This window comes from Podarcis liolepis (assembly GCF_965112155.1).
Source record: "Podarcis liolepis genome assembly, chromosome: 8".
Classification (NCBI taxonomy): Eukaryota; Metazoa; Chordata; class Lepidosauria; order Squamata; family Lacertidae; genus Podarcis; species Podarcis liolepis.
Window position 1 is genome coordinate 67,540,618 of NC_139560.1, and position 26,066 is coordinate 67,566,683.

Below are 26,066 nucleotides of genomic sequence, written 5' to 3' on the forward strand. Positions count from 1 at the left end.
ATAATGTTGTTGTTGTTTTAAAAAAGTTTTTTATTGGGGGTTTCTGTGTTACACAGCAAACAGATAAACAGGGAACAGTACATCCATTGTCTCCACTTTCAGTTCATAATCTTTTCCACAGTTCGTTTACGTTTGGTGAGAGAAATTTTTGTCATAGACTTCTTGCAGTTGGGGGAAAGTGGGATTGAAGGAGATACTGTTCTTTTGTTCTATTGTCTATTCTTAGTGTAGGGAGGGTTGTGTCAGCATCACATGGTAGGTCCTTTGTGTATTTATTTATTTATTTATTTTTATTGATATTGCGAGAGGTTAGGGGTTCCCAAGCTTGGTTGGTTGTGTTTATATTACAGTGGTACCTCAGGTTACAGATGCTTCAGGTTACAGACTCTGCTAACCCAGAAATAGTACCTCGGGTTAAGAACTTTGCTTCAGGATGAGAACAGAAATTGCTTGCGGTGGCGTGGCAGCAGCGCATTAGCTAAAGTGGTACCTCAGGTTAAGAACAGTTTCAGTTTAAGAATGGACCTCCAGAACAAATTTAAGTTCTTAACCTGAGGTACCACTGTATGTCCCAAGGTTGTGTTACATTGATTTGTATGCTGTTGCAAGGAATAGGTCATTGCCTTGTTGTGCTGCGTGTGTAATAAAGGGGAACCACACTGGGGTGAAGGCATCCTCCGTAGCTTGTCCCAGTGCTGGTTTGAGTTTGTTGGTTAACTTTTCTAGTAGGGCGGTTTCTCATACGTGGTCTATTTTCACTCCTGATAGCCCCTTCCAGTGTCTAGTTATATTTCTAGCTGCTGAAAGCAAGTGACTTACGAGTTCCTTCTAGTGCGCTTGTGTGTTGTTGGCCTGGAAGGTATTTAATAGGCAGCCCCAGCTTATGTTGTGCATTGCAAGGAGGCCTAAGCTATAGCACCTTCCCAAACCCCCGTCGCTGATTTACTCTTTCTGACACAGTAGTACAAAAATAACTTACTAAGAACACTCCTCAGAATAATGTTGGTCAAATGTACTCAAGGCCTCATTTATCAGTGTTTGGGGGGGGGGGAGATGGCTTAATATTTGGGCCTTACACTCTGGCCTCACTTGGAATCCCAGTGGGTGCTGATTCAGAGCTCCTGGCAGAGATCATTCACTCCACCAAAAATTGTTTTGGAAGAAGTTCTTAAATGACTTCAGAAGGTCCTCCGTGCATCCTGGTTTACTGAAGTTCTGCCACTGAAAGGCACAACAACCGCCTTGAGTCCCTTCCAGTAGCTGGGAGGATTGTAAGCTTCGTACTAAAAAGTCTTCCAATGGCTGTTGCAAAGGCCTGGTGTTTTAGACAGACAACACTAGACTCTTCAAATTCTGTACAGTGTGCTAGCATCCCTAATTTGATTCCCCTTCCCTTCCCTCTCCTCTTGTCTTGTTTCATGGTAGGAGCACCCTCATTTAAGAGAATCTGGACTCTGGAAGATGTCAAGAAGTCAAACAAAACAGCATTGAAACCCTAATCTGGACGCCTACGGTTGTCAACCCAATGCCTTGGGGGGAGCCCATAACCATGCCATGATGAAGGCAATAACCCTTTTTTTGTTGCTGTTCACCAGCGACTGACATGCAACCTTGCAGTATATAGGCAATTATGGCTAGTAACCATTGATGATGGGACGTGGGTAGCGCTGTGGTCTAAACCACAGAGCCTAGGGCTTGCCGATCAGGTGGTCGGCAGTTCAAATCCCTGCGACGGGGTGAGCTCCCATTGCTTGGTCCCTGCTCCTGCCAACCTAGCAGTTTGAAAGCACACCAGTGCGAGTGGACCCTTGGGGTCCCTTCCAACTCTACAATTCTATGATTTGCTCTAAATTGGTTCCTGGTTGTTTCTGAGCCCAGTCAGTCCCTTTAACTATCCGAGTTACAACCTGTTAGGGATTTAAAGGATTGCCTTCTCCCGCACAATACCCTGACTCCTCCCAGTCTAAATTGCTAGCACATTTGTAAAGCTAAGCAGGGCCTGGTAAAGTTTCAAACTGGATGGGGAACTGTTGAGATTCCTGGATAGCAGGGGGTTGGACTAGATGACCCTCAAGGTCCCTTGCAATTCTATGATTCTATGATTGGTCAAGATCCTTGGAGAAGACCAGTGGGTGGGCATATGGAGCAGCTTTTTCAGAGGCAGCATCCACACTGTGGAACCACAAGGCAGCTTCACCTCGACGCTTTCTCTCCTTTCAACACTTGTGAAAACTTTCATTTTGTTTTTGCTATGTCTTTAGTACTGGTTACTTTTCACATCCCAACCTGAGCTGTATGTTATTTAAGCGGCCGGGTCTGCAATCTGCATTTTCTCTGCTGTTCCCGTGTTTAACTGTGGCAGACTGGGTTGCTTTATTTGGGTTTGTTTGTAATATGCTGCTGCTTCCCTGTCTTTTTTTTTTGGGGGGGGGGTAAAGTACATAAAAACTTCTTAACTCTGTTATTTTTTTTAAATGGCTATTATCCTATGGTGGAAGCTTCAAAATGGCCATGCTATCTTGTGATAACTGCAGGCACTGCATTACTAAATGCAGTTGGCTGTTGATGGACGAATGGAAAATTTATACAAGAGCTACCATTATTGTTACAGATTTGGCTCAGGCATGGATCTCGTAGGAAGGACCCCAAGACAAAGAGTGTCTTATGTCGTGAAGCTGTTCCATGGCTTGTGCAGTTTTGTATCACTGAATGCACCACTCTGCAGCCTGCCCTGGAAGGCAACAAACTCCCCTTCAGCAGATGATTTTAAGCAGAGGCCAGATAGTCACCTAGCAGCTGTGGTGGCACTGTGGTCTAAACCACTGAGCCTCTTGGGCTTGCCGATCGGAAGGTCAGCGGTTTGAATCCCTGCACGCTCCCATTGCTGTGTCCCAGCTCCTGCCAACCTAGCAGTTTGAAAGCACACCAGTGCAAGTAGATAAATAGGTACTGCTGCAGCAGGAAGGTAAATGGCGTTTCTGTGCGCTCTGGTTTCCGTCACGGTTGTGCCAGAAGCAGTTTAGTCATGGTGGCCACATGACCCGGAAAGTTGTCTGTGGACAAACGCCGGCTCCCTCGACCTGAAAGTGAGATGAGTGCCGCACCCCATAATTGCCTTTCACTGGACTTAACCATCCAGGGGCCCTTTACCTTTTTTAACCTTTACCTTTTCTTATCTTCAGCCGGTTGAATTATATGCCATTGCAGGTCTCTTCTCCCATATTATGTCAGGGAGAAGGCTAGGCTAGAACCATCTTCCAAACATCTACCTTGTTTAGAATATGGGCCAGTTTTCCGTTATAAAATAACCCTTCCGATTTTAGTAGTACAGGTCAGGAACAATTTTACCATGTAATGAGCTGTGCGTGCAATCCAAACCTGAGACCCAGAAACCTTTGTGCGCTCCAGTAAAATGGTGGGTTTTTATCTATCGGTAATCATAGTCTGCATGATTGCACTTGAATATTTCACCAAACTGGATTTATATTTTAGTCTTATGTGTGGTTCAGATTTAGTGTTAACATTACTGCACTGATGGCCTTGTTGCTTGTGCCCTTTATTTTACAGGAGGGTTTTGACGCTTAAAGATAGCCGATAAATAAACACACAGACATGAGTTTTTTCTGCAGCAAAACTATTCAGAGGCACGGATTTATACAAGGAATATTAACTCTCCCCTCTCTTTCTCTGCAGGAATCTTGCAGTTTGTTGAAATCACACTTAACATTTTGGTGCTGGTCTGCATAGGAGCAGCTCAGGCATCCATTTCCGGCTTCACCTCCATGGGAGGCCTGGGCTCCTTCAACATCAATTCCGCCTACAGCCCCTTTGAAGGGGTAGAGCTGCAAGAGGTGAGGGACCTGGACATGCAGTTCAACCAGATGAGAGCTCCTTGCGTCTATGGCGGCGTGGCCTTCAGCCTAACGCTGCTGTGCCTTACGATCCTCTTCCTCGTCGCCGGAGGGAAGCCCATCCATCGCCTCTCGGTCCGGTTGCTCGTCACGGAATGCGTCTTCGATGTCCTCGCTTGCCTGGCGTACATCGTGGCCGTGGGCCTCTACCTCCACTTTGTCCTGCAAGTCAACGCGACGGAGGTGTGCAAGAAAAGAGAGAGGCTTTACGCCAGGCGAGGCTACACATCCATGAACTGCAGCGTGCAAGGCGGAGATGCTTCCGTGGCTCTTTTTGGCCTCCTGGTGGCTTGCCTGTATTTCGCAAGCACTGTGGTCTGTTTCCTCACCATTCGGAGCGTACGGGAGTTCCAGAGGCAGGCGGCGAAGGTGCAGTACAGCCGTGAAAGGACCTACAGCGAAGGAGACCAGCACAAGGCCTACAAGAGGCCAGAAAGCATCGACGGGGCTAGGACCTTTGCCACCCTGGTGTAGCCAACGCTAGGACAACACTGTGAAAAAACACATTGGGAATGGATTGTTTTCCTGCTGCTGAAAGTTAGCCATCAATCGGAGTTGCCGAACTGCATTTTTTAAGTCGGGCAGCATAATATATATATATTTTTTGTGTGAAAAAGGAAGTGTTTGTGCAAGTAATTCTAGATTTCCTTACTGTGTCGATGGGCTTGTTTTTAAACGGACTAATTGCATCTCTGCTGTGACTTGGTCTAATAAGGACTGCTTCTACTAGGCTCAATGATGCTACCACTGGTTTCCTGTGACAGGCTTCAGGACTGCACCTGCAGTGATAGGAGAAACAGGGCTTCTTCCCACAAGAGGTTGGAAATGGATCACTTAAGGAAATGGGGTTGAAGAAGGCAGGTAAGCAGCAAGGGGCTACCTGGGTCTATTAAGCACACTGGCCCAAGAGAGAAGGAAGAATGGAGGGCTCCAATGCAAGAGTCTAAATGACATTGCTTTGAATATTGTGGGCTTTCAGGTCCACTGATCAGAATCCCAATGCAGTCTCTGGCTATAGGCTCATTCCTCTGTCCCCAATCGTAGCCAGTCTGGCTTAAGAACTGTCACAAGGAGGGAGAATACTGCTTTGGGAGATATTGCTCATTGGTATACTACTGATCACAAGTTTAATTAATGGCCTTTTGCCTCCCCTCCCAAGATTTGCCCTTTATATATAAGAAAGAAGCAGATGGCTAGCAGCCATCTCAAGATCCCGTAGCAATGGATTCCTTGAGGAGAAAGACATTGCTTTCCTTTTGGGATTGAAATTCATTGCCAACAGCACACTTTTTGCCCCCACCCTCACTGCTTGCTGTGGCTCCGATTTTCCCCTTCTGCCATGCTTTTTTTCAAGCTGTGTTCATGGGTTTCTTATTGTTCCCTGTTGCGATTTTGAAATCTTTTAATACTATGGGTTTTTTGCCAAGTTGTTTTAGCTCTGCCCATTACTATTTGTGTGTTGTTTTTGATTGCTGCTTCTTAATGCATTGCTGCTCATTGGCTGTTTTTACATTTCTATCGAGATTTTTTTTGGTGTCTTGGCCAAGAAAAGGATTAAATGGTGTTTGCAATAAATAAATGTACAGAAGTAAACATGCACATTTTCCTCCCTTCCCAATAAGGATGCAAACCTGTAACTAGAGAAAGGACAGGGAATCATTAAAATGGCTTGCAGAACATAAGATTTACCCATTGAGCTCAGTATTGTTGGACTATTTAGCAGTGGTTCCTTAGGAGATGAAGACCCCGGGTGTCTTTCCCAGCCCAAGCTGGGAGGTGCTGTTGATTAAATCAAAAAACCTCTTGCATGTCCACTGAGCTAACATCCTTCTGCCTGCCTGTATAGAATTGCTCTATGCATGAGGACCATTCACAGCTCAGCATGGAAGCAGTGCCTTGCAATTTGCATTCATTTCACCCTCTCCTGGACTAGATTGTGCAGCAGCAGTGCCAGGCTCTGTGCTCCAGAAGGCTGACCTTTTCTGATTTTTGTTATTAAGGAAGCAGAGCCTGCCTGTGGCATATGATTTTGGGAGAGATAGGCACTGTCTGCTTGACGGCAGCGTGCATTTTAACTGGATGGCACATATATAAGAATATAAAGTACCATATTTTTCGCTCTATAAGGCGCGCCCGACCATAAGACGCACCTAGTTTTTAGAGGAAAACAAGAAAGAAAAAAATTCTGAATCAAACGTTGTTGAAGAGGCTTTCCGCAGCTATCCCTGAAGCCAGAACAGCAAGAGGGATTGCTGCGCAGCTGTTCTGGCTTCAGCGATAGCTGCGCAGCCTGCATTCGCTCCATAAGAAGCACACACACTTTCCCTTATTTTTTAGGAGGGAAAAAGTGAATCTTATAGAGCGAAAAATATGGTAAATGAAAAGCCACTACACAACATGTAAACACACCCTCCTGAAAAGGAGAACCAACTGTAACCAGGTAGACTGACAAACTTCAGCATGCATAAGATAAAGTCCCAAGGGCATCAGTATTTGACACCTGCCTATTCAATGTGTATGAAAATGTAGTTATTAAGCCTTCGCGACAAACCCGACACAAAAGCAAGTGGAAAGTGGCAAAAACCTCTGGCGCTTAGGCCAAATTAATGATCTGAAAACACTGGCAAAGGCCCAAGTCTCGACAACGTTTCTCATTAGTGCTACCGCAACGCAATGATATTAGTTCCCGTAGTCGTAGGAAAGCTAAATTCTAGGAAGATTTATTTGGCTGTTGCTGGGAGTGATAAATCATGTCAAGCGATGGAAATGACTTCATTACTTACAAACGAAAGGCTGATGGGTTTTTGGTATGTCACATTTTTTGAGTGCGCAGGCAGGGTGCTTATGATCAATCACCCACTAAGGAATACATTTAAGAAGAATTTGCTTTAGCAAATGCAACGAGTCCTCTTCCTTGTAAACAAATGAAATGGATTCAAGCACTTCGGTTTACGGCTGAGCATGCAAGTCGAGTGTCTCCACCACCTGCTTGCTTCTCTGGGCTTTTAACAGCTTGTTCCAGCTCCGCAATGCACCTCCACCCACCTCCCAATGACTTCTGAAACCCGAATGCATACGATGACGATTTAAAATACTTGTACAGCATTGGTGAAATGCTCTTCAGCTGTGGCCCAAGGCTTGACAGCAGTCTCTGGTTCATTTTCATCTGAAGGGAAATATAATGGCAGGCTTTTTCCAAGGTTTCCAGTGCAGGCAGAAGCAGGAGGCGGCTTTTCCAAGTTCATTTCTGAATCTCAAGTTCGGCCTCCATAGTTTGTGATACAGTGAGGTAGACACAGTGCGTTCAGACATGGCATTTCTTGCTGATTACAATGGCACCAAATTCTTCATACTGTTGTGTTAGGGGACTACCGTTCTTTTGAGTGATCCACTGGTACGTCGCATCAAATTTCCTTCGTACCTATGGGCACAGTGACACCCAACAAATGTCACTTTTCTCTCACATGCTTTCTGCACATGTGCAGTTCTGCTCCCCCCCATGATCCACGCATTGAAAAGGGCAAGGGCAGGAAGCCACAGATTTCCTCACTTTAATCCTACGATCAGATTTCCACACACACGCACACCGGAAGTAATTAACAAGGGAAGTAAGCGCTGAACTTCCACCACAGATTTGCAGAAACGACTTCAATGCCATGCGAACGAGCAAATAAAACGAGGAAATTATCAGGTAAGGGAACATCGGGGAATGAAAATAATCCACTGTCTGAACGTAGCCGCTGGAAACAAAATTGAATGATTGACTAAACTGCTGTGCTTAGGCTGCCATGTAGAACGAGGCTTTTTATCCCAGCCAGAACTTTCAGTTCTCTCAGGTGGGCGCCACTGGCATTCTAAGAGAATGATCGAAGGAGGTGTTTGTGGTGAGGTTCCAGCACCTCTTTTTCTAGGAAAAAAGCACTGGGTATACAAGAGGCAGAGTCCCAATAAACCCAATAGCAGCTTGCCTCTTTAGTACTGCAAGCAGCTGCAGTTGGAGGGAGGATGAAATGAGCAGAAACAGACTCCAGAGTGAGATGCAACTACAGACATCTCAAGAATCCTTCGCGGTGACTGTATGGTTGTCTACGAAGAACAAGCAAGACAGAACAGTGATCCTCGTTGCAAAAAGAAAAGAAGATTAAAAGCAAACTCTCCTAGTGGATATACAAGCATTTCCTGGCATACGTTACGCACACACTGTTGTACGAACTTCAGTTTCCACTGCAGAGTCTGTAGGGCTTTCACCCGTCGTTTGGGGATCATCCTAATTTTTGGAAACTCTCTTCCAGTCACTCACAACATTTTGTTCTCCCTGCAATATGCACACACTGCTTCAATATCTCTCACATCCTGCACATAATACCTTGGAAGCAAAACTTATATTAGCGATGTGGAATTCCCCCCCCCCAAAAAAAAATTCAACACTGGGATCTTTTCAAGAGTTTTACAGAGGACAATGCCATGCCAGATTATATCTATTTAATGCTGCCATAAGGAATTCTGAGAACCCAACTCCGCCGGCATCGGACAGCAAGCATATACCGCAGACTTCAAGTATTTGTAAATTTTCGTATTTATTATAACAAAAATTATGACATGTTCATTTGTGCATTCTTCTTTTAATATAACTCTTGGTATGTAAATGATCTACAGTAAATGAACTCTATACAATCATGCTGGTTGTGGCAGCAGGGAGGAACACACACAAAAATGTGCCTGCGAAAGAGTTAATGGTGAAGAAGAAGACCAAAAATAATAATAATAATTAAGTAACTCAGGTGTTTGTGGCCCAACATCCGCCTAATTCCTACACTCCTGCTAAATTTATTATGGAGTCGTAGCCCAAAGAACCAATCACTTAGGGGCAATTCCACACATGAGCAAACATACTGTTGGTGACTTTGGCTCAGCCAGCCAATGGCGGCCATAGACTCAATGGGCCAACGCTTTCCAAGCCAGTTAACTCTGCTGGGAGACGCGCAAGAGCTCCTACGATCTCCCTGCTCTCCAAGCTTGGTTGTATCGCATGTCGGCGGAGGGAGCTTTTGACATACATGCGAAAGCACCCCGTGGGGTTGGGGATTCGGGGTGGGGGAGACAAACTATCAGTTCGTCAGGTTGCGTCCTCCTGCCGAGACTACAAAAAACGTTTGAAGCATCACTATACAACACTGAGTTATTTACAGGAATTTCCCAATCAGCTGTTCTCTCAGAGAAAATTAGTGAATCTCAGTGACTTAAAGTCACCTGAAAGAGTAAAAGCAACTCCTAGGAGTTAGTCTCCATAATTCTACAAATGTCTATCCATTTTCAAGACCAAAAAAGCCTTTTTTTTCTCTCAAAGAAATACAGTATTACAATATTACTTAATCATTTAGCACTGGCAATACTGCCCTGTGTTTTCCAAACAAACCAAGGGAGGGGGGAAAAGAACGATTTTAAAAAATATTACATCAACATCATCCTCAGTTTTCTCTGCAATATATTAAACCTTTTATTCTTATTTTTCTTTGCTTTTTTTTTTTACATCTGATATGTTAAGGAAGGGGAAGAGTTAAACTAGTTCAATTCTAACTGGTGAAACATCACTAGAAGAGAGGGGGAAGGGAGGGAATAATCTGTGATTATTACAGCTAACAAACAAGAAGCAGCAGCTGCAGTTCTCAGTAGAGGGGGAAGTGTCTGGAAGAGAAATTGGAACCAAAAAACCCCCCCTCTCTCTTTCTCTCCCCTCCCTACCCTGCTAGTGTAATACAAACCTAACGAGCCTCCAAGCTCTCAGTGTCTGGTCAGCTTATTTCGTCAAGCTCGGTCATAGCGGCGTGTCGTAATAATCTGGCAGCTGGTCCATCTGGTATTGCCGCTGTTGTTGCTGCTGCTGCTGCTGTTGTTGCTGCTGCTGCTGCTGCTGCTGTTGTTGTTCGTGGTGTTGCTTCATTATCTCCTTGACCTCCTCTTCAAGCTCTGGCGGGATAATAAACTGGTCGTCGGGATCTGGCTGAGCCGGGGCTGCAAAGTACCCCCCAGTTTTCCTGAGCGGCGCGTCGGCCGCCACTTCAATGAGGTTGTGGCTCCTCTCCTGAGGAGCCACGGAGCCATTGCCTCGCCGGCGCCCGATGGTCCCCGTGGCCAAAGGGTCGGCCTTGCGGAGGAGGCAGGTCTCGTCTTCGTTGGCGCTGATGACGATGCCCTCGTCGCTGGCCTCCACGGGGGCCTGCAGCAGCAGGAGCTTCTCCTTGGCGCGGCCGCAGTGGATGTCCACCTCCACTTCCACCCGGCTGCCATTGGAGAAGACGCCTTCAATGGGCTCCTCGTCGTCGCTGTCGAGCCCGTTGTCCGAAAAGGCGCTGGAGAAGGTGGCGCTGGAGAGCTGCCTCTGGAAAGAGTTGGAGAGGCAGACCGGGTGGAGCATGCAGCGCTGCTCGCTGGGGTAGGCCGGGCTGTTCTCGTTCATGGTTACCTGAGGGGGCTCGTCGGAGGCCGTGGACCCCACCTCGCTGCTCATTTCGGAGGTCGAGATCTCGCTGCTGATCTCGGAGGCCATGCCGCTGCTGGAGGAGGGCATCCCCAGGGCGTCCGAAGGCTTGTCTTTGATGACCACATTGACCGACTGGGGGAAGATGCCCGGGCTGGGAGGAGGGACGCCGTTGAGCTCGCAGCAGCAGAAGCTGTCCTCGGTGACGTTGAGCTGGACCACCACAGCGCTGAGGCTGTCGTTGCAGCCATAGCTCTGGGCCAACGTGCAGAGCTTCTTGGCGGCTCCCAGAGCGTCAGGGACGTTCCTGACGGCTTCCACAGCTTCTTCGATGGAAAGGCTATCCCAGAGGCCTTTGCTGCCCAGAATGAAGAATTCGTCCTGAGGAGTCAACGTGATGGACTGCACGTGAGGGCGAGGAACCACGCTTGGGTGAAGGAAGGTGTACCCCAAGATCCTCGTCGAGTCCGTCACGCCATTCACTTTGCCATCCTGGAAAGGAGGAGGATACATCTCATTATGGCGAACGGTTGGATTGTTAACCATACAGGCTGGCTTGGGGTAGGGGAGCCAAGGGGGATTACCAAGTGAGCTTTTGCAAAACCTTCATCCTCCTGCCGAAGGGCATGAGAAAATACATTACTACATCAGCAAGCAATGGAACTGGGTTCAGATCCTGGAGGTTGGATCCAACTAGATTTTACTTGAGAGTAAACCAACTGAAATTAATGGATCCAATTGCCCACTAACTTCAGTGCATTTACTCTGAGCAGGGCTAGCATTGGCCACAGCCCTGGAGCTGTCGGTTCCTCATCTTTTGCTCATCATTTAGGCCCAGTGTGCCAATACTATCATCTGAGACAACAGATTAAAAGTTGCTGTCCTATTCTGATAGTTCAGAACCAAGGAAGGAAACAGGGAGTGTTTGCTTCCACCTGACATGGCCCACTTTCCTGTCGCAGGAGCCTTCATGATGGAGCACCTGCCACAGGGGGGATTTCTGGACTTGAATCTGACACCCACCCCGCCCTGGGGGGAAAACAGCCTACCTGTCATCAGTTTTGGGGCTACTTTGCAATAGCAACTGGCCTGCCTCTAAACTTTAGGCTCGGTTAAATTTCTTTGATATATTTTGAATAAATGGTTTATCGTGGAACTGTCAGCTCGACAGAGATAATGTAATTTTAACCACGCATTCCATTTATGGTGTTGTCTTTAGAGAGTCATTTTCTGTAAACACCTCTGAGCACAAATCTGCAGGAAACTCAGCATATAATAAACCGACTACTCGGCATCACAATGGAACAAACATGGCAGCACGTGCCTGGGCAGAGACATAGAAAAATGCTTCATCTTTCAGCCAAGGCATGCAAGGATGGTCGGTGGTTATCTGACAGGAGGCCTACAGGACAAATTTGTTTCATCTACGTGGCCTCTAAATAGCGTGGTGGAAAGGACTCCACTCACAAACGATAATCTGCTCCAGCTCCCTTCGGGGGTTAACAAAAAATGCGTACACACTGTAGTGTATGAGAAAAACTGAGGGATGGGTTTGGCTAACTCCTCCTCAACCACACCAAGCCAAAATTATTCATCTTCATTTGGCAAGGCGGGAAACGACACATTTCTATCAAGCCTGCAAGCTGCCATGAGAAGAAGGTGTTGGTGTGTGGAATCCTATTTGTTTTCAGTCGGCTGCCCTGGAGTGGCAATGTTTTCCGCACGCCCCAGTTCCTTAACTACATTTCCTCTTTAGATACGACATTTCCCAAAGGGAGGTGGATTAACATCTGAGGGGAGGGGGGTGTGGAGACGCCGTTAAAAATACAAGTCTTGGAGAAATCAATGCCATGTATGTATTTAAATCCCAAGCTACTGGCTGGCTTATGATCCAAGCAAGTCGAGATAAGAGGAGTTTATTAGCCCACGGGTACTGGCTTGTTTGCTGGTGTGAGCAGACAAAAAAACGAGGAGAAAGCAAAAGGGAGGGGGAGGTAGAAATGGGGGAAGTCTCTTAAAATTAAGTAGGACCTTGTATACCCTGTGAGCTTTAAATGCTATTAATAGTATCACCAAGAATGTGACATACAAACAGTGGGAAGATGCGAAGTCTTGTAAGCAAAATGCTACGTCACACATTGCTGGATGCAGAGTTGAGTAGAAATAGCGTATTTTTGCTTGAGAGGCTTGTACGCAGTGTGTGCCTCCTCTACCTCCTCAACTAATCCAGAATGCGGCAGCCAAACTGATAACTGGGAGTGGCTGCCGAGACCATATAACAGCAGTCTTGAAAGACCGACATTGGCTCCCAGTACGTTTCTGGGCACAATTCAAAGTGTTGGTGCTGAGCTTTAAAGCCCTAAACGGCCTTGGCCCAGTATACCCGAAGGAGTGTCTCCACCCCCATCATTCAGCCAGGACACTGAGGTCCAGCTCCGGGGGCCTTCTGGCGGTTTCCTCCCTGCGAGAAGTGAGGTTGCAGGGAACCAGGCAGAGGGCCTTCTCGGTAGTGGAACACCCTCCCACCAGATGTCAAGGAAATAAGCAACTATCTGATTTTTAGAAGACATCTGAGGGAAGCCCTGTTTAGGGAAGATTTCAATGTTTGATGTTTTATCGTGTTTTTAATATTCTGTTGGGAGCTGCCCAGAGTGGCTGGGGAAACCCAGCCAGATGGGTGAGGTATGTATTTATGTATAAATTATGATTATTATTACCAAGCTCACCCTCACCCTGCTTGGGAAATGCTTTGCATGCTAAGTAAGGGCAGCACTTCCTCTTTAAGGAAGACAGGCCGCCACGAACCTCTTCATATTTTAAGCTGCTTCTTCGGTGCCATTATCTCCCTTTCAGCTACAGCTGGAAATGTGTGCAAAAAACCAGAAAGGAATCCCGTCCGCAGCATTCCGGCACAGCTTTGGAAAGGGGTGCAACCTATATGCTCATGCTCAGCACGAGACTCTGAATCTCAGGGCTGTGGGTTCGAGTTCCACATTGGGCAAAAAGACTCATGCATTGCAGGGCGTTGGAGTGGGTGGCCCCTGTGATTCCTTCCCTTCCAACCCTATGATTCTGTGATTCTATAGGGCCTCCCCCCCCCCCCGCTCCAGTTTAGAAACTCAATTCCTTACTTCTGTGATGATGGCCTTATGCTGCTTGATCCTCCTCAACTCTTCTTCGCAGTTCATCATGTAAGACCTGGATAAAGGCAGAGGTTTTCCGTTCCTGCAGAGAACAGATTGGCACTTCCCCACATTCGCAGAGGTTAACGTGAAGCATCCGCCTGGGTCTATCGGGTCATGCTTGATATGGCAAAGGACAGCAGAGCCTCCAAGCTTCTGCCCAGCTGTTCCAAGTTTCCTAAGGGTTCCAAGGAAGACAACATTGGCAAAACAAGTGGAGTCAGGTTCAACGCAAGCGTCGGTTCTCGCGCTTCGGCAGAGAAAGATAGGACCCCCCCCCCGTCCAAAACAATGCCAACCGTGCCACACAGCCCATGAAGCAGTCAGGTCCTATGCCACCGCCTTAATAATAATAATAATAATAATATTTTTTATTTATACCCCGCCCTCCCCAGCCAAGGCTGGACTCAGGGCGGCTATCAAGCAATAATAAAAACAAGTTGAATGAATACAACTTAAAAACAAAATTAAAATACAACATTAAAATATTAAAATGTAGCCTCATTGCAGGAGGAAAAAGGGAAAGAAAAAAGAGGGGTAGGGAATCAAATTGGCTCCAAGCCAAAGGCCAGGCGGAACAACTCTGTCTTACAGGCCCTGCGGAAAGAAATCAGGTCCTGCAGGGCCCTGGTCTCATGAGGCAGAGCATTCCACCAGGCTGGAGCCAGAGTTGAAGCTAATCTAACTTCCTTAGGGCCCGGGACCACTAGGGTGTTGCTATTTATGGACCTTGAGGCTCTCCGTGGGGCATACTGGGAGAGGCGGTCCCATAGGTACGAGGGTCCTAGGCCGTGACATAAATGGGAAGAGGATAAAAATAATAGAATAATATAGAATAATATAATAATAGAACCGCCGCCAGAATTTCATGTGAAATTTAGGGAGCCCACTTTTAACGAACTACAGAAGCAAATTTGCAAGTCGAAAAAAAGCATTTTGGAAAGTCTAGAATGTTTCTGGGGTGGTGGTGGGAAGCCCTGAACTTCTATTAGGTTAGGGGTGGGCAACCTCAGGCCATTATGGACAAGCAAGATCACCTGACATCAGGTGTGCGCAGGTAAAAAGGAGGCTGGGCTAAAAGGGGCTTCTGACATGCCCTACAATCAGTTGACCATTGGGATTTCAACTCACAGAACAGGGCTCTTTGCATGGGGCTTCGAAGAGCGTATGATCAGCTGATTGTCGTGGCTTCAAAGTGCAATGTGAGATCAGATGACTGACAGGTGAGCAGCCACACACACCTGTCAGATATGGCCCAGATCCAATCCCCCACTGCTGTACTGTGGGGAGGGGGAGCTCAGAAAGGGAGTATCATTTTCCAGTTTTTCTAGTTCTTTTTATACTCCTTTTCAAAGCAACTGGAGGCAATAAACTTTCTTTAGAGAGAGAGTAGGAAAAAAATAAGTCTTGCTGCATGGAACCAAAGAAGAGTTGACACATGGATTTGTGAGTTGGCCCAGGCAATGATTTAAGTTTCATATTAATGGCAACTCTTAAAATTTGGCCTTTTCAAGTCGTCTCAAGATTGCCAAGCCTACATTAAATCTATACAAAAGCATTCCTTTCTTTTTCTTCCCAAAAGCCACTTTGGGCTTCAATTTAAACAATTTATCTTTGATGAATCAGTCTGGGCTAATACTCAGATGGGCTGCAATGCAGTTAGGCAATTGTAAATAAAGTAATTCATGTTTGATCCTTTCTAAAGTTTTATATTGCGGGGGGCGGGGGGGGGGGGATACAGGAAGAAGCAAATGGCATTTATCTTTATAACGTCTTTAAAGTCCTTAGGATTAGGCTCTGGGAAATTTAATGGAGAAAGCAGGCTGGGACAAACAGCAATGGAGCAAAACTGCTGCTGACCCATTTCTGTCTCTGCTCAGCAATAGAAGAAGAGGAGTTTGGATTTGATATCCCACTTTATCACTACCCGAAGGAGTCTCAAAGCGGCTAACATTCTCCTTTCCCTTCCTCCCCCACAACAAACACCCTGTGAGGTGAGTGGGGCTGAGAGACTTCAGAGAAGTGTGACTGGCCCAAGGTCACCCAGCAGCTGCATGTGGAGGAGCGGGGAAGCGAACCCTGTTCACCAGATTACGAGTCCACTGCTCTTAACCACTACACCACACTGGCTCTACAGAAAGTACAGGAGCAGTAGCAAGGTAATTCCACTTGGTGGGGGAAATGGTTACCTGCTTCTGCTCTGTGGTATCTGTGGGTATTTGGCACTGGCAGATTAAAATGAGAGGCTCGCATCTATAGCAGTGCTAAGTAACTGTCCCATCAGAGTAAGGACTTTGACTTGTGCAATGGGGACGACCTCGTCTCCTCCTGTCCCCATCCCCTAAATCTCTTCTAGGGGACCTCTGAAGGGGAGGGCACAGGGTGAAGAGAGGGAGCAGTCCCATGGCTCACGTGGAAATATTTCCACTGATGGGGCGGCTACGTTAAACACAAGCCGGTGTGTTATTTTTATCCTCCTCCCATTTATGTCACTAGGTAAAGGTAAAGGGACCCCTGACCATTAGGTCCATTCGTGGCCGACTCTGGGGTTGCAGCACTCATCTCGCTTTATTGGCCGAGGGAGCCGGTGTACAGCTTCCAGGTCATGTGGCCAGCATGACTAAGCCGCTTCTGGCGAACCAGAGCAGCGCACAGAAACGCCGTTTACCTTCCCGTCGGAGCAGTACCTATTTATCTACTTGCACTTTGGAGTGCTTTCGAACTGCTAGGTTGGCAGGAGCAGGGACTGAGCAACGGGAGCTCACCCCGCCATGGGGATTCGAACCGCCAACCTTCTGATCAGCAAGTCCTAGGCTCTGTGGTTTAACCCACAGGGCCACCCGCGTCCCTATTTATGTCACTACTCTGCAACTAAAGTGAAGGTGGTCTCAGAACCTGGGGTAGCTCTGCTAAGAAAGGAAAAGTCTGGTAACAGCAGCCAAATCTCTTTGAAAAGACACCATCACTGCTGGTCTTTCCCAGAATATGTAACCACTAGGGGCTGTTGCTGCTGGGTGTTTTCCCAGATTGCATCTGCAGTCTGCGTAAGGCTATGGTGATAGATTTGTTCAGTGGCACTGCATGAGGAATTGCCAAGTCTCGAATCAGCCCTGCGGAGGTGACCAGAAAAAGTAAACAAACTTATTCAAAGGGTTTTGGGACGGCTGGGCTTGTCCAGTGTCACAAGGCAGACGCCTGCAAGCTTTGAGCCACAAAACTGACCTCTGCATTACGATGAAAGTGTTGATCATGTACTCCTCTTCGCTCTTTGTTTTTTGCAGCTCCTCGGCCAAGATGTCACTCATGGTACACTGCAAGAGGTAAGGCACTTCCACGTTGCGGTCCCCGTCAAAGACGCCATAGAGGGCCTCCCGGTTGTCGCAGAAGTTGTTGGCGGAAAGAGCCGCCACGCACAGCCTGTGCAAGAAAACAAAAAGAAAATGGGTTTTAACAAAAAAATTCACTTCCCACAGCAAATTTCCCACGTAACATTTCCAAGGCCGGGTCATCAAACTCTTCAACCCCCACCCCTTTTGTGGATTATAAAAACAAATTCATTCAATACACAGGTCTGTTGAGACTCTCGTAGGGTGTGTTGAACTTCCAAATTCCAAAAATGAGGGTTGCTAAAATCTGCCGTATGACTTGGGAATCCAAAATATATTTTGGTAAAATGAATGTGCTTGGTAAGTAAAACTAAAAATGATTGCCAAGTACTTGCAGTTATATTATATGTTAATATTATTTTGTTTTTTAGCATTGCCTGACATTTTCAGAAGGTAAAATTAAATTTCTTTGGTTTTCCAAATGCTGTTTGTGTGCTTCTTATCAAATGTAGACTTAGCAAGCTAAATGTTCTCCAATCACAAAAGTAATAGACTTTAATTCCTCACACGAGGCTCCCTTTCAACCATTTCTGTTTCAAGCCAAAGACTGGCTTAACCCAAGACTGATTCTATGTCATTACCTTTTCTTTTCTACCCAAGTTACTCACAATGCCCGCCAAACGCTTCTTTGGAGAACGAGCAACACGAAGGATGCACAGGTGATACTGAGAGACACAGCTACAGAAATGAGGCCAAACAAGTGGTCAAAGATCAGGGCCGCTACCTGCAGTTTTGACCAGAGAATGGTGGGAAACGAGCTTGTTTGGACCACTGGGCTCTGCAGCCTGTCTGCTCTTACTGTACTATTTGGCGCTGAGTGATACTTTGCAAGGCAAGCAACAGCAGGCTTTGCCTACGTCTTACTACAGTGAGGATGGTGCACCTGCAAGGCGAAATTAATGCAGTAATCTTTTTATGATGGCCTCAGTGCTGCATGCACCTTGCCACCGTATCAGCTGAGGGACTGCAAACTATTCATGCCGACTTTACTGACTGGCGTGGAACAGTTTTATTTTGTTTCTAGGCATACATGGAGGTCAGATCAGCAGCTGCGATGCTACACCAGCCCAGATCGACAGAACATTAAGCGAGTCGCAAACAAATGAGGAGTCCTTGTTTGGGGAGGGCAGTTGGGTGTTTTGAACACAGATAACTGAACGGCAAGACCTGCTCCCTGACCCTGTCGCACAAGCTGCACCCCTGAGGCAGACGAGACCAGCTTTCCAGCTAATCCTCTGAGCTAAGTGGGATTGACTCTGCCACAGATGCCTTTACGGATGGGGCGATTAAAGTGCGTGAGAGACTCGCCGCAAGCAGGTTGCATCTTTTCTACATATCCACCACACTCTGCTGCTGTAGGTTGGATAAGCTAACTTGGAAGAAGATACAAGCAGAAGTACCCTCCGGAGTCAGGCGTGCATCATAAAATGTCTTGAACAGAGCAAGGGCTTTAATTTAAAGCAAATATTACAGGTCCAGAGGTAGAGTAAAAAGGTAAAGGACCCCTGGAAGGTGAAGTCCAGTCAAAGGCGACTTTGGGGTTGTGGCATTCATCTCGCTTTCAGGTCAAGGGAGCCTGTGTTTGGCCATAGACAGCTTTATGGGTCATGTGGCCAGCAGGACTAAATTGCTTCTGGCACAACAGAACACCGTGGTGGTAACCAGAGCGCACAGAAATGCCATTTACCTTCCCACCACAGAGGTACCTATTTATCTACTTGCACTGGTGTGCTTTCGAACTGCTAAGTTGGCAGGAGCTGGGACAGAGCAACAGGAGCTCGCTCTGTTGCGGGGATTCGAACCACCGACCTTCTGATCGGTAAGAGTCCCAGTGGTTTAGACCACAGTGCCACCCGTGTGGCATGCACTGCATCCCAAAGGCCCTATATTCGATTCGTAGCACCTCTTGCCTGATACGCTGGAGAGCTGCTGCCTATCAGTGCAGACAGTATTGAACTAGGTGCTTCAAGGGCCTAGCTCAATACAAGAAGCTTCCTAGGTCCCAGAGAGCAGGGGATGCTTAGGATCTTGAACTGCGGGTGTGGGATGAATCGGTGGAAAACATTGGACTGAATAGGGATAGTTGAGAGGGGCCGCTTAGACGCAAGACAAGGGTTTGGGAAAAGATGGAGGAGAGGACCTCCTGCGGAAAGGACATACCGTATTTTTTGCTCTATAAGACTCACTTTTTCCCTCCTAAAAAGTATGGGGAAATGTCTGTGCGTCTTATGGAGCGAATGCAGGCTGCACAGCTATCCCAGAAGCCAGAACAGCAAGAGGGATTGCTGCTTTCACTGTGCAGCGATCCCTCTTGCTGTTCTGGCTGCTGAGATTCAGAATATATTTTTCCCCTTGTTTTCCTCCTCCAAAAACTAGGTGTGTCTTGTGGTCTGGTGCGTCTTATAGAGTGAAAAATACGGTACATTAGCTACCCAAAAATATGCACAACATTTTTTCTACTTAATTATATAGACTCTTCCATCATATACTGGATCGCTTGCATAGATGGCCCTGTGGAGAGGAAATGCACTTCTCTTTTCCATATAAACACACTCTCTCTCTCTCTCTCTCTCTCTCTCTCTCTTTATCCTTACTTGTTCTTAACTCCCGAGGCTTCCGTGTAACCATGGCTCCACACGGCTGGGGCTCCTGAGGCATCTCCGGCTGAAGGCTGGTCAATCTTGAAACAACGGATGTTACTGCAATGACAAGCAATGAAAAGCAAAGAATTAATGCTTCAAATGCCAAGCGTATAACAGTCTGAATGTTCCTTCTCTCTTACGGCATTCTATTCACTATACTTAAAAGTTGCTTTTTTAGGAGGTAACAGTTTTGAGTCCCTGTCTACAGCAAGGGGAAAACAGGCAGGCATATAGTCATTACCGTGCCCTTTACTCGTTTATTTCTTTTGCAAAAGAAGCGTTGTCAAACATGAGAGAATTTTTAAAAATGGAGGGAACAAGGATTTGCCTGGATACTGCATTGCAAAAAATAATAATACATGATTTCCACCCCTAACTTTGAGATATTTGCACATTACGTTCACAGTGTAGCGTTTTGCCAAGTTTTGATTATGCTTCTGCTAAGATGTATTATCTTTGGTGTTCAGCCAACGGCGGCTCACAGACACTCGCTTGTTCAGATAGAGATCCACTTGCCCAACAATCTTATCTCCCTGCAGGGGGAAAAAACACACCACCCACGGCTGCTGCAAACCTTATGTTGGTCTTATACGGCAGCAATCGCCTGACAGTCACCACTGAAGGCTCCTATTCCGGTGGCCTGTATCACCTGCAAATTTTTCTAGGAGGAAAAGCTCTCCCTGAAACTGTGCTACTTTCACATCTACCCATTCTCCTGAACACCAAGTACAGTGGTACCTCAGGTTACATACGCTTCAGGTTACGGACTCCGCTAACCCAGAAATAGTGCTTCAGGTTAAGAACTTTGCTTCAGGATGAGAACAGAAATCGTGCTCCGGCAGCACAGCAGCACCATTAGCTGAAGTGGTGCTTCAGGTTAGGAACAGTTTCAGGTTAGGAACGGACCTCCGGAACGAATTAAGTACTTAACCTGAGGTACCACTGTAGTCTTTTATTACGCATGGAAAACTGTAGATTCTTCAGCATATTGTAACCCTATCAATCTTCCACTCCCTTCCTCCTCCTTTCAAATAAACTATATAACCCCAGCAGCAGTTAACCTTTGGTCTGAATTTCTGGGCATATGAAGCAGCAGGGAGGTTGACGTGGCCTTCAGACTTAATTCATTCACGTACTGTGTGTGTGTGTGTGTGTGTGTGTGTGGACACACACGTGAGACCCAAGAAGAAAAGGGGGGACAGGTCTGGACAACTGCCCAATTGCTACGTGCTCTAGCACTGCGACAGTTCAGAGGGCAACACGAGTCCCTTTAAAAGCGCTATAGGTGCAGGAATAAAGGATATATGGGGAGAAATCAAGAGATGCCTCTACGTCTATATTCCATTCTGACACCAACCTCCAGAAGTGGCTAAGAAACTTAGGAAGGCGCCGTAATGAGAAAGAAGGTTGTTTCTATCATATGCGGTGGTCTTGTAGTAATGTCAAAGCTTACTGGGAAATGATATATAATGAAATGAAAAGGATGATTAAAATAACCTTTGTAAAAAGAACAGAAGCTTTTCCTTTGGGAATTATAGGGACAGAACTGCCTAAAATGTATAGAAACTTATTCATGTATGCTACTACAGCGGCAAGAATGTTACTTGCCCAAAAATGGAAAGAAGCAGAAGTCCCAGTAAAGGAAGAATTGATACAAAAACTTAATGGAATATGCAGAAATGGTGAAAGTTACCGGAAGAATAAGAAATCTTTTTATGAAAGAATGGAAATGGTTTGTTGAATATTTACAGATAAATTATAAACAGATAAAAACATTAGCAGGATTATTGTAACAACCTGCAATTTTATAAGAGTATATATTTAAAGAAGAGGAATAAATGAGCAAATTAAGTTAATTTGGATATGCAAAAGATATTAAATAAAAACAAATTTAAGGAACCACAGAAAGAGGGGGATGGAAGTCAAGTTTTGAAATGTCAAAATGAAAGTAAAATTAGTGAAATGTGTAAACTTGAAAACTATAAATAATATATGTATTTTTTTTAAAAAAAACACACCCTAAGAAGACCCCCTGCTTGATCACACCAAAGTCTTATTTAATCCAGCATCCATTTCCCCATCATAGACAACCATGAGACACCCAAATGCAAGACATGAGCGCAATAGCCCTCTCTCACTGTTGCTGCTGGGGAGCCTTTTTTCTGATCCTGGAGGCAGCATATAGCTGTCACAAGAAGTATGTTAAACTGTTGACCCACGCAACTTTATGGGGAGCCAAAGAGTGTCAAGGTGTTCCTCTTCCCTGCATAGCCCTGGCCCTGGGTTCCAATTTCTTTACCCTGCAAGGGCACGATGGAACATTATCTGGCCCTGAAGACAAATGGGACAGAAGTAAAGGAAGAGTACAAGAGCCAAGGAACCTGAGGCAAGGACTGGAAACAAAGGCATGACTGGCTGGCAGCAGGCAGCACTGCAGGACTGCAGCAGGCCGAGACAGGCTTTGCAGCGGATGTGGACTTCCAGGGAGGATTTTGAGAAAAATAGCTTAGCGAATTGAACGGGAAAGGCTGTGTTCTTTGCAGTTAGCATTATGGCAACTGTAATTCACACAGGACGTGTTTTTACAAGTTTGCAAGGAGGCTCAGAGGAGGCAAGGCAGATGTTTACAAAGAGTGAGGAAAGTGATCTCTGAAAAAATCCCCGCCCGCCCCCGCCACCTTTAAAAGAAGATATGAACTTGCTGACAATTTCACCCTTTGGAACCTGCAGGTTACAAAGGGCATTTAAGGCCTCTCATAGCTTCAGAGTGTTCTTAGGAGGCAGAGGAGGAGAAGGAAGAAAGCCTCAGTATTACTTGACTGTGCCATGAGAAACTCTATTGTGCAATTTGAGAATCTATTAAAAAAAACAGCAGCAGCAGCAGCAGCTATCTTCATTGGCATAAATGACAGCAATAAATTTCAGTGAAGGAGAACTTTGTCATGATCAGGCTTGAGGTCAGGAGTTGCTGAATTCAGATTACACGGCAGTTAAAAAGGGACAAAAAGTGAAGAAACCTGGCTCTTTTCGTTGTTGAAAACCATACAACTTTTCAGGGTTTAAGAGACTGCTATTTACAGTGGTAACTCGGGTTAAGTACTTAATTCGTTCTGAAGGTCCGTTCTTAACCTGAAACTGTTCTTAACCTGAAGCACCACTTTAGCTAATGGGCCCTCCTGCTACTGCCGCGCCGCCGGAGCACGATTTCTGTTCTTATCCTGAAGCAAAGTTCTTAACCCGAAACACTATTTCTGGGTTAGCGGAGTCTGTAACCTGAAGCATATGTAACCTGAAGCATATGTAACCCGAAGTACCACTGTAGTTGTACCCTGGTTGTTGAATGCCTTGTGACTCGAACGTTTTGGTTCCCAAACACCGCAAATCCGGAAGTGAGTGTTCCAGTTTGCGAACGTTCTTTGGAACCCAAACATCCGACGCTGCTTCCGTGGTTTCCGATTGAGTGCAGGAAGCTCCTGCACCCAATTGGAAGCCGTGCCTTGGTTTTCAAACTTTTTCAGAAGTCAAACGGACTTCCGGAACAGATTCCGTTCGAGAACTAAGGTGTGACTGTATTATTATCTAAGGGCTTCTTTTACAAGCATCTTGAGTTCTCACTGTAAACTCCTGTATGTAGAAGAAACTGCCATTTCTTGGCTTGTGGGGAAAGTACCCTCTTGATTAGTCTCAAGTTCAGCGTAACACGACCCCCCCCCCAAACCCCCAACTCTTACCTCCTGCAACATGGCTACATATTTATGACAATCAACTATATTCGCTACCCGATTTTCCAACTGTAAACTTCCTTTCTACAAAAGTTCTTGGACAACTCAGTCCTCCCTTGTCAACAGAAAGTCATTTCCTTCCCCCAAATTGCTTGGTCTCCCTGTTCATTCTGGCACCATTCTGGTGGAACCAAAACAGTGTAGTGGTTAAGAGCTGTGGATTCGGGTTTGGGAGACCAGGGTTCAATCCCCACTCACTGAGTGGCCTTGGGCCAGTCACCGTTTCTCTCAGCCCAACCTACCTTGCAGGGTTGGGTTGTTTTGAGGATAAAGGGACTGGCGGGGGAGAGGAGAAGAAGAGAAGAGTTTGGATTTGATATTCCGCTTTATTACTACCCAAAGGGGTCTCAAAGCGGCTAACATTCTCCTTTCCCTTCCTCCCCCACAACAAACACTCTGTGAGGTGAGTGGGGCTGAGAGACTTCAAAGAAGTGTGACTGGCCCAAGGTCACCCAGCAGCTGCAGGTGGAGGAGCGGGGAAGCGAACCCGGTTCACCAGATTACAAGTCCACCGCTCTTAACCACTACACCACACTGGCTCTCTCTCACACTGGAGGAGAGGACTGTGTACTCTGAGCTCCTTGAAAGACAGGCAGGATATGAAGTAAATATATATTGGATCAGGAGTGGGATGGTGGGATGTTTTGAGTCTGGCATGGGGCACATTTTCTCTCCCTCCCCAGCTAGGTGGGGGAGCAGAACAGCTCTCTGGATGGAACAGAAAGATGGTAGCAGTAACAGATACAGTTGCTAGGTATGGAGAGCAGGCCTTGAAACCTACCCCCAGGACATGCAGCAGAGGGTAATGGAAGGGAAAAGAATGGGTTGGAAGAAACAAGCTGGGGGTTTTGTGAGGGAGCTGCAGCAATCTGCATGACCAAAATGTGCCTGTCATTTAGCTAGTGTAGCAATAAAAGAAGGAACATTTCTCTCCCCATTCCCCAGCCCAGTTTTCAAATGATGTGCACCTGATGTTTATATACTGGGTGTGTTTTCTTTCCTGAGTGCTTTGTGTACCCTTCTGCCTACCGTGTAATAAAGTTTGACTGTTCCTTACTTCAATAGCTCCAGGGTTTTGTGATCCAGGGCAAGTCTGGGGTTTCCAGTCAAGTCTAGTTCCTGCAGCTTCGGAGGCAAGTTTTCAGGTAATGTGACTTCAGTCAGCTCATTACAGCTCAGGTCCACACACTGAAGAATTGAAGAGAGAGAGAGAAGAGAAAACAATGAGTTCTCAGCATGAATCCTCTGGCCTTGTCCATTTCTGGCTAAGTGGATGAAGTGGCAAGCCATTGTCTGGACTGTACCATGTTAGAAACCACATGTGGGAGGTCACATGATGGAAGACTCCTAGGAGAGCAGGTGTGTGACATTCTCACACAGAGGCCATGTCCGGATGACCGTGTCACTGAGACATGAACAAGCTGCACTGTTCTCTCTGCGCAAGTGTTAAAACAAGCCTGCAAACCACGGTTTACCACAGCTTCCCACTGTGTCTGAAGCAGAAGACTTCTGTTAATGAGCAAGTTTGGATATGAAGCCATGGTTTAAAAGGTAGTTTCAAACCCTGGCTTGTTTGGGAGCCATTAACCATGGTTTCCCAGTTCTGACAACCGTGGTTTAATGTTGCTTCCTGGCTTGTTTTCCTGGTAACATGAATGGAGAAGTGAAGCAGCTGCATGTGGGTGCAAGAGGCTTATTAAACTATAGACTGCAATTAGAAGAATCCCTTCTCCCTGACATCTAATTTTCTGTGTGTAAGAACGCTGCCGATTTTCACAAAGGAGCTTTATGTGTGAACGCACACCGGCAGTCTGAAGTAGCACAGCCCAAAAACAGGTTGTTTGAAAGAACTGGGCCAAAGCCTCTCTTCTAGGGAGTTACATAGCTGCTGTATCACAAAAGCACCAGGCACCTTTTTATAGACTCCACTACGTAAACTCTTTTGCAATATTTCACGGCATCACAAAACATTGATTAAAAATGTGTGAGTTCTGTTCCCCCAACCTTCCAAACTTCACTCATGTTGCAAAACAGGCAGCGATCTGCCTGCTGTCTGTGTTATCGGGGTAATTCTTCTTCTTAATTTGATGGAGCACATCCATATCAAACAAGTTTTAACTAAAAGTAATATGAGTACATAGATGGGGCGAAGGAGTCCTCTTAATTTAAAGATAGCTGCTGGTGCCCACCTCTAGCCTGTAATAAAGGGAAGGCTATCCATTTAACAGTGTGTTCAAAAGGTAGTCTGAGTTAAACAAACAAACAAAATTTAAAGCCACAAAGTAAAAGCAATTAATGGCAAAGAGCTGGAACACTGGCAAAGATATTTAACTATTTATTAGGTAGTATATTTATTTGTATTAAATTTGTATACCACCCGTCCCGTCATCCAAAAATCACAGAGCGGTTCACAACATAAATGAGAATACTACCAAGTCGGGGGAGGGGGGGGAGAGAATAAAACAGGGAAATGTTATTAATGATAAAATCCTAAAGCCTCTCAAATGAATACTTTAATTCTTTTGCACTGCAGAGATGTGGAATGAATGAATATAGCCCATGCACATAATTAAAGACAATGTGACACAAATCCAAAACACACGACATAGCATTCAGAACATGAGTGGGAGAGGCACAGCTTAAAAGTCACGTCCAACCTATTAAATTTTACTTTGTGGTCTTCCA

The 26,066-nt window shown here is 46.0% G+C and overlaps 2 protein-coding genes across 6 annotated transcripts in view; one reads left to right on the forward strand and one right to left on the reverse strand.

The window, feature by feature from the left end:
* Nucleotides 1-5,504, forward strand: part of BCL2 (BCL2 apoptosis regulator) — a 181,287-nt gene extending 175,783 nt beyond the window's left edge. For both annotated transcript variants that reach the window (XM_083519430.1, XM_083519429.1), the window contains one exon: nt 3,694-5,504. In XM_083519430.1, coding sequence (XP_083375556.1) covers nt 3,694-4,385 — 692 coding nt within the window. In that variant the 3' untranslated portion in view covers nt 4,386-5,504. The remainder of the gene's footprint in view (nt 1-3,693) is intronic.
* Nucleotides 4,270-26,066, reverse strand: part of PHLPP1 (PH domain and leucine rich repeat protein phosphatase 1) — a 158,334-nt gene continuing 136,537 nt past the window's right edge. The window contains exons 13-18 of one of the 4 annotated variants that reach the window (XR_014529583.1): nt 24,439-24,569; nt 19,552-19,656; nt 16,794-16,988; nt 13,521-13,749; nt 9,674-10,881; nt 4,270-4,402 (exon numbers count right to left, since the gene is read on the reverse strand). Coding sequence is in view for 1 of the 4 variants with exons in the window: in XM_083518989.1 (XP_083375115.1) it covers nt 9,727-10,881; nt 13,521-13,749; nt 16,794-16,988; nt 19,552-19,656; nt 24,439-24,569 (1,815 nt within the window). In the remaining 3 variants the exon portion in view is untranslated. Of the gene's footprint in view, nt 4,403-6,610; nt 7,333-8,469; nt 10,882-13,520; nt 13,750-16,793; nt 16,989-19,551; nt 19,657-24,438; nt 24,570-26,066 lie in introns of those variants that run through there. The other 3 variants (XR_014529584.1, XR_014529585.1, XM_083518989.1) reach the window with 3 other exon arrangements.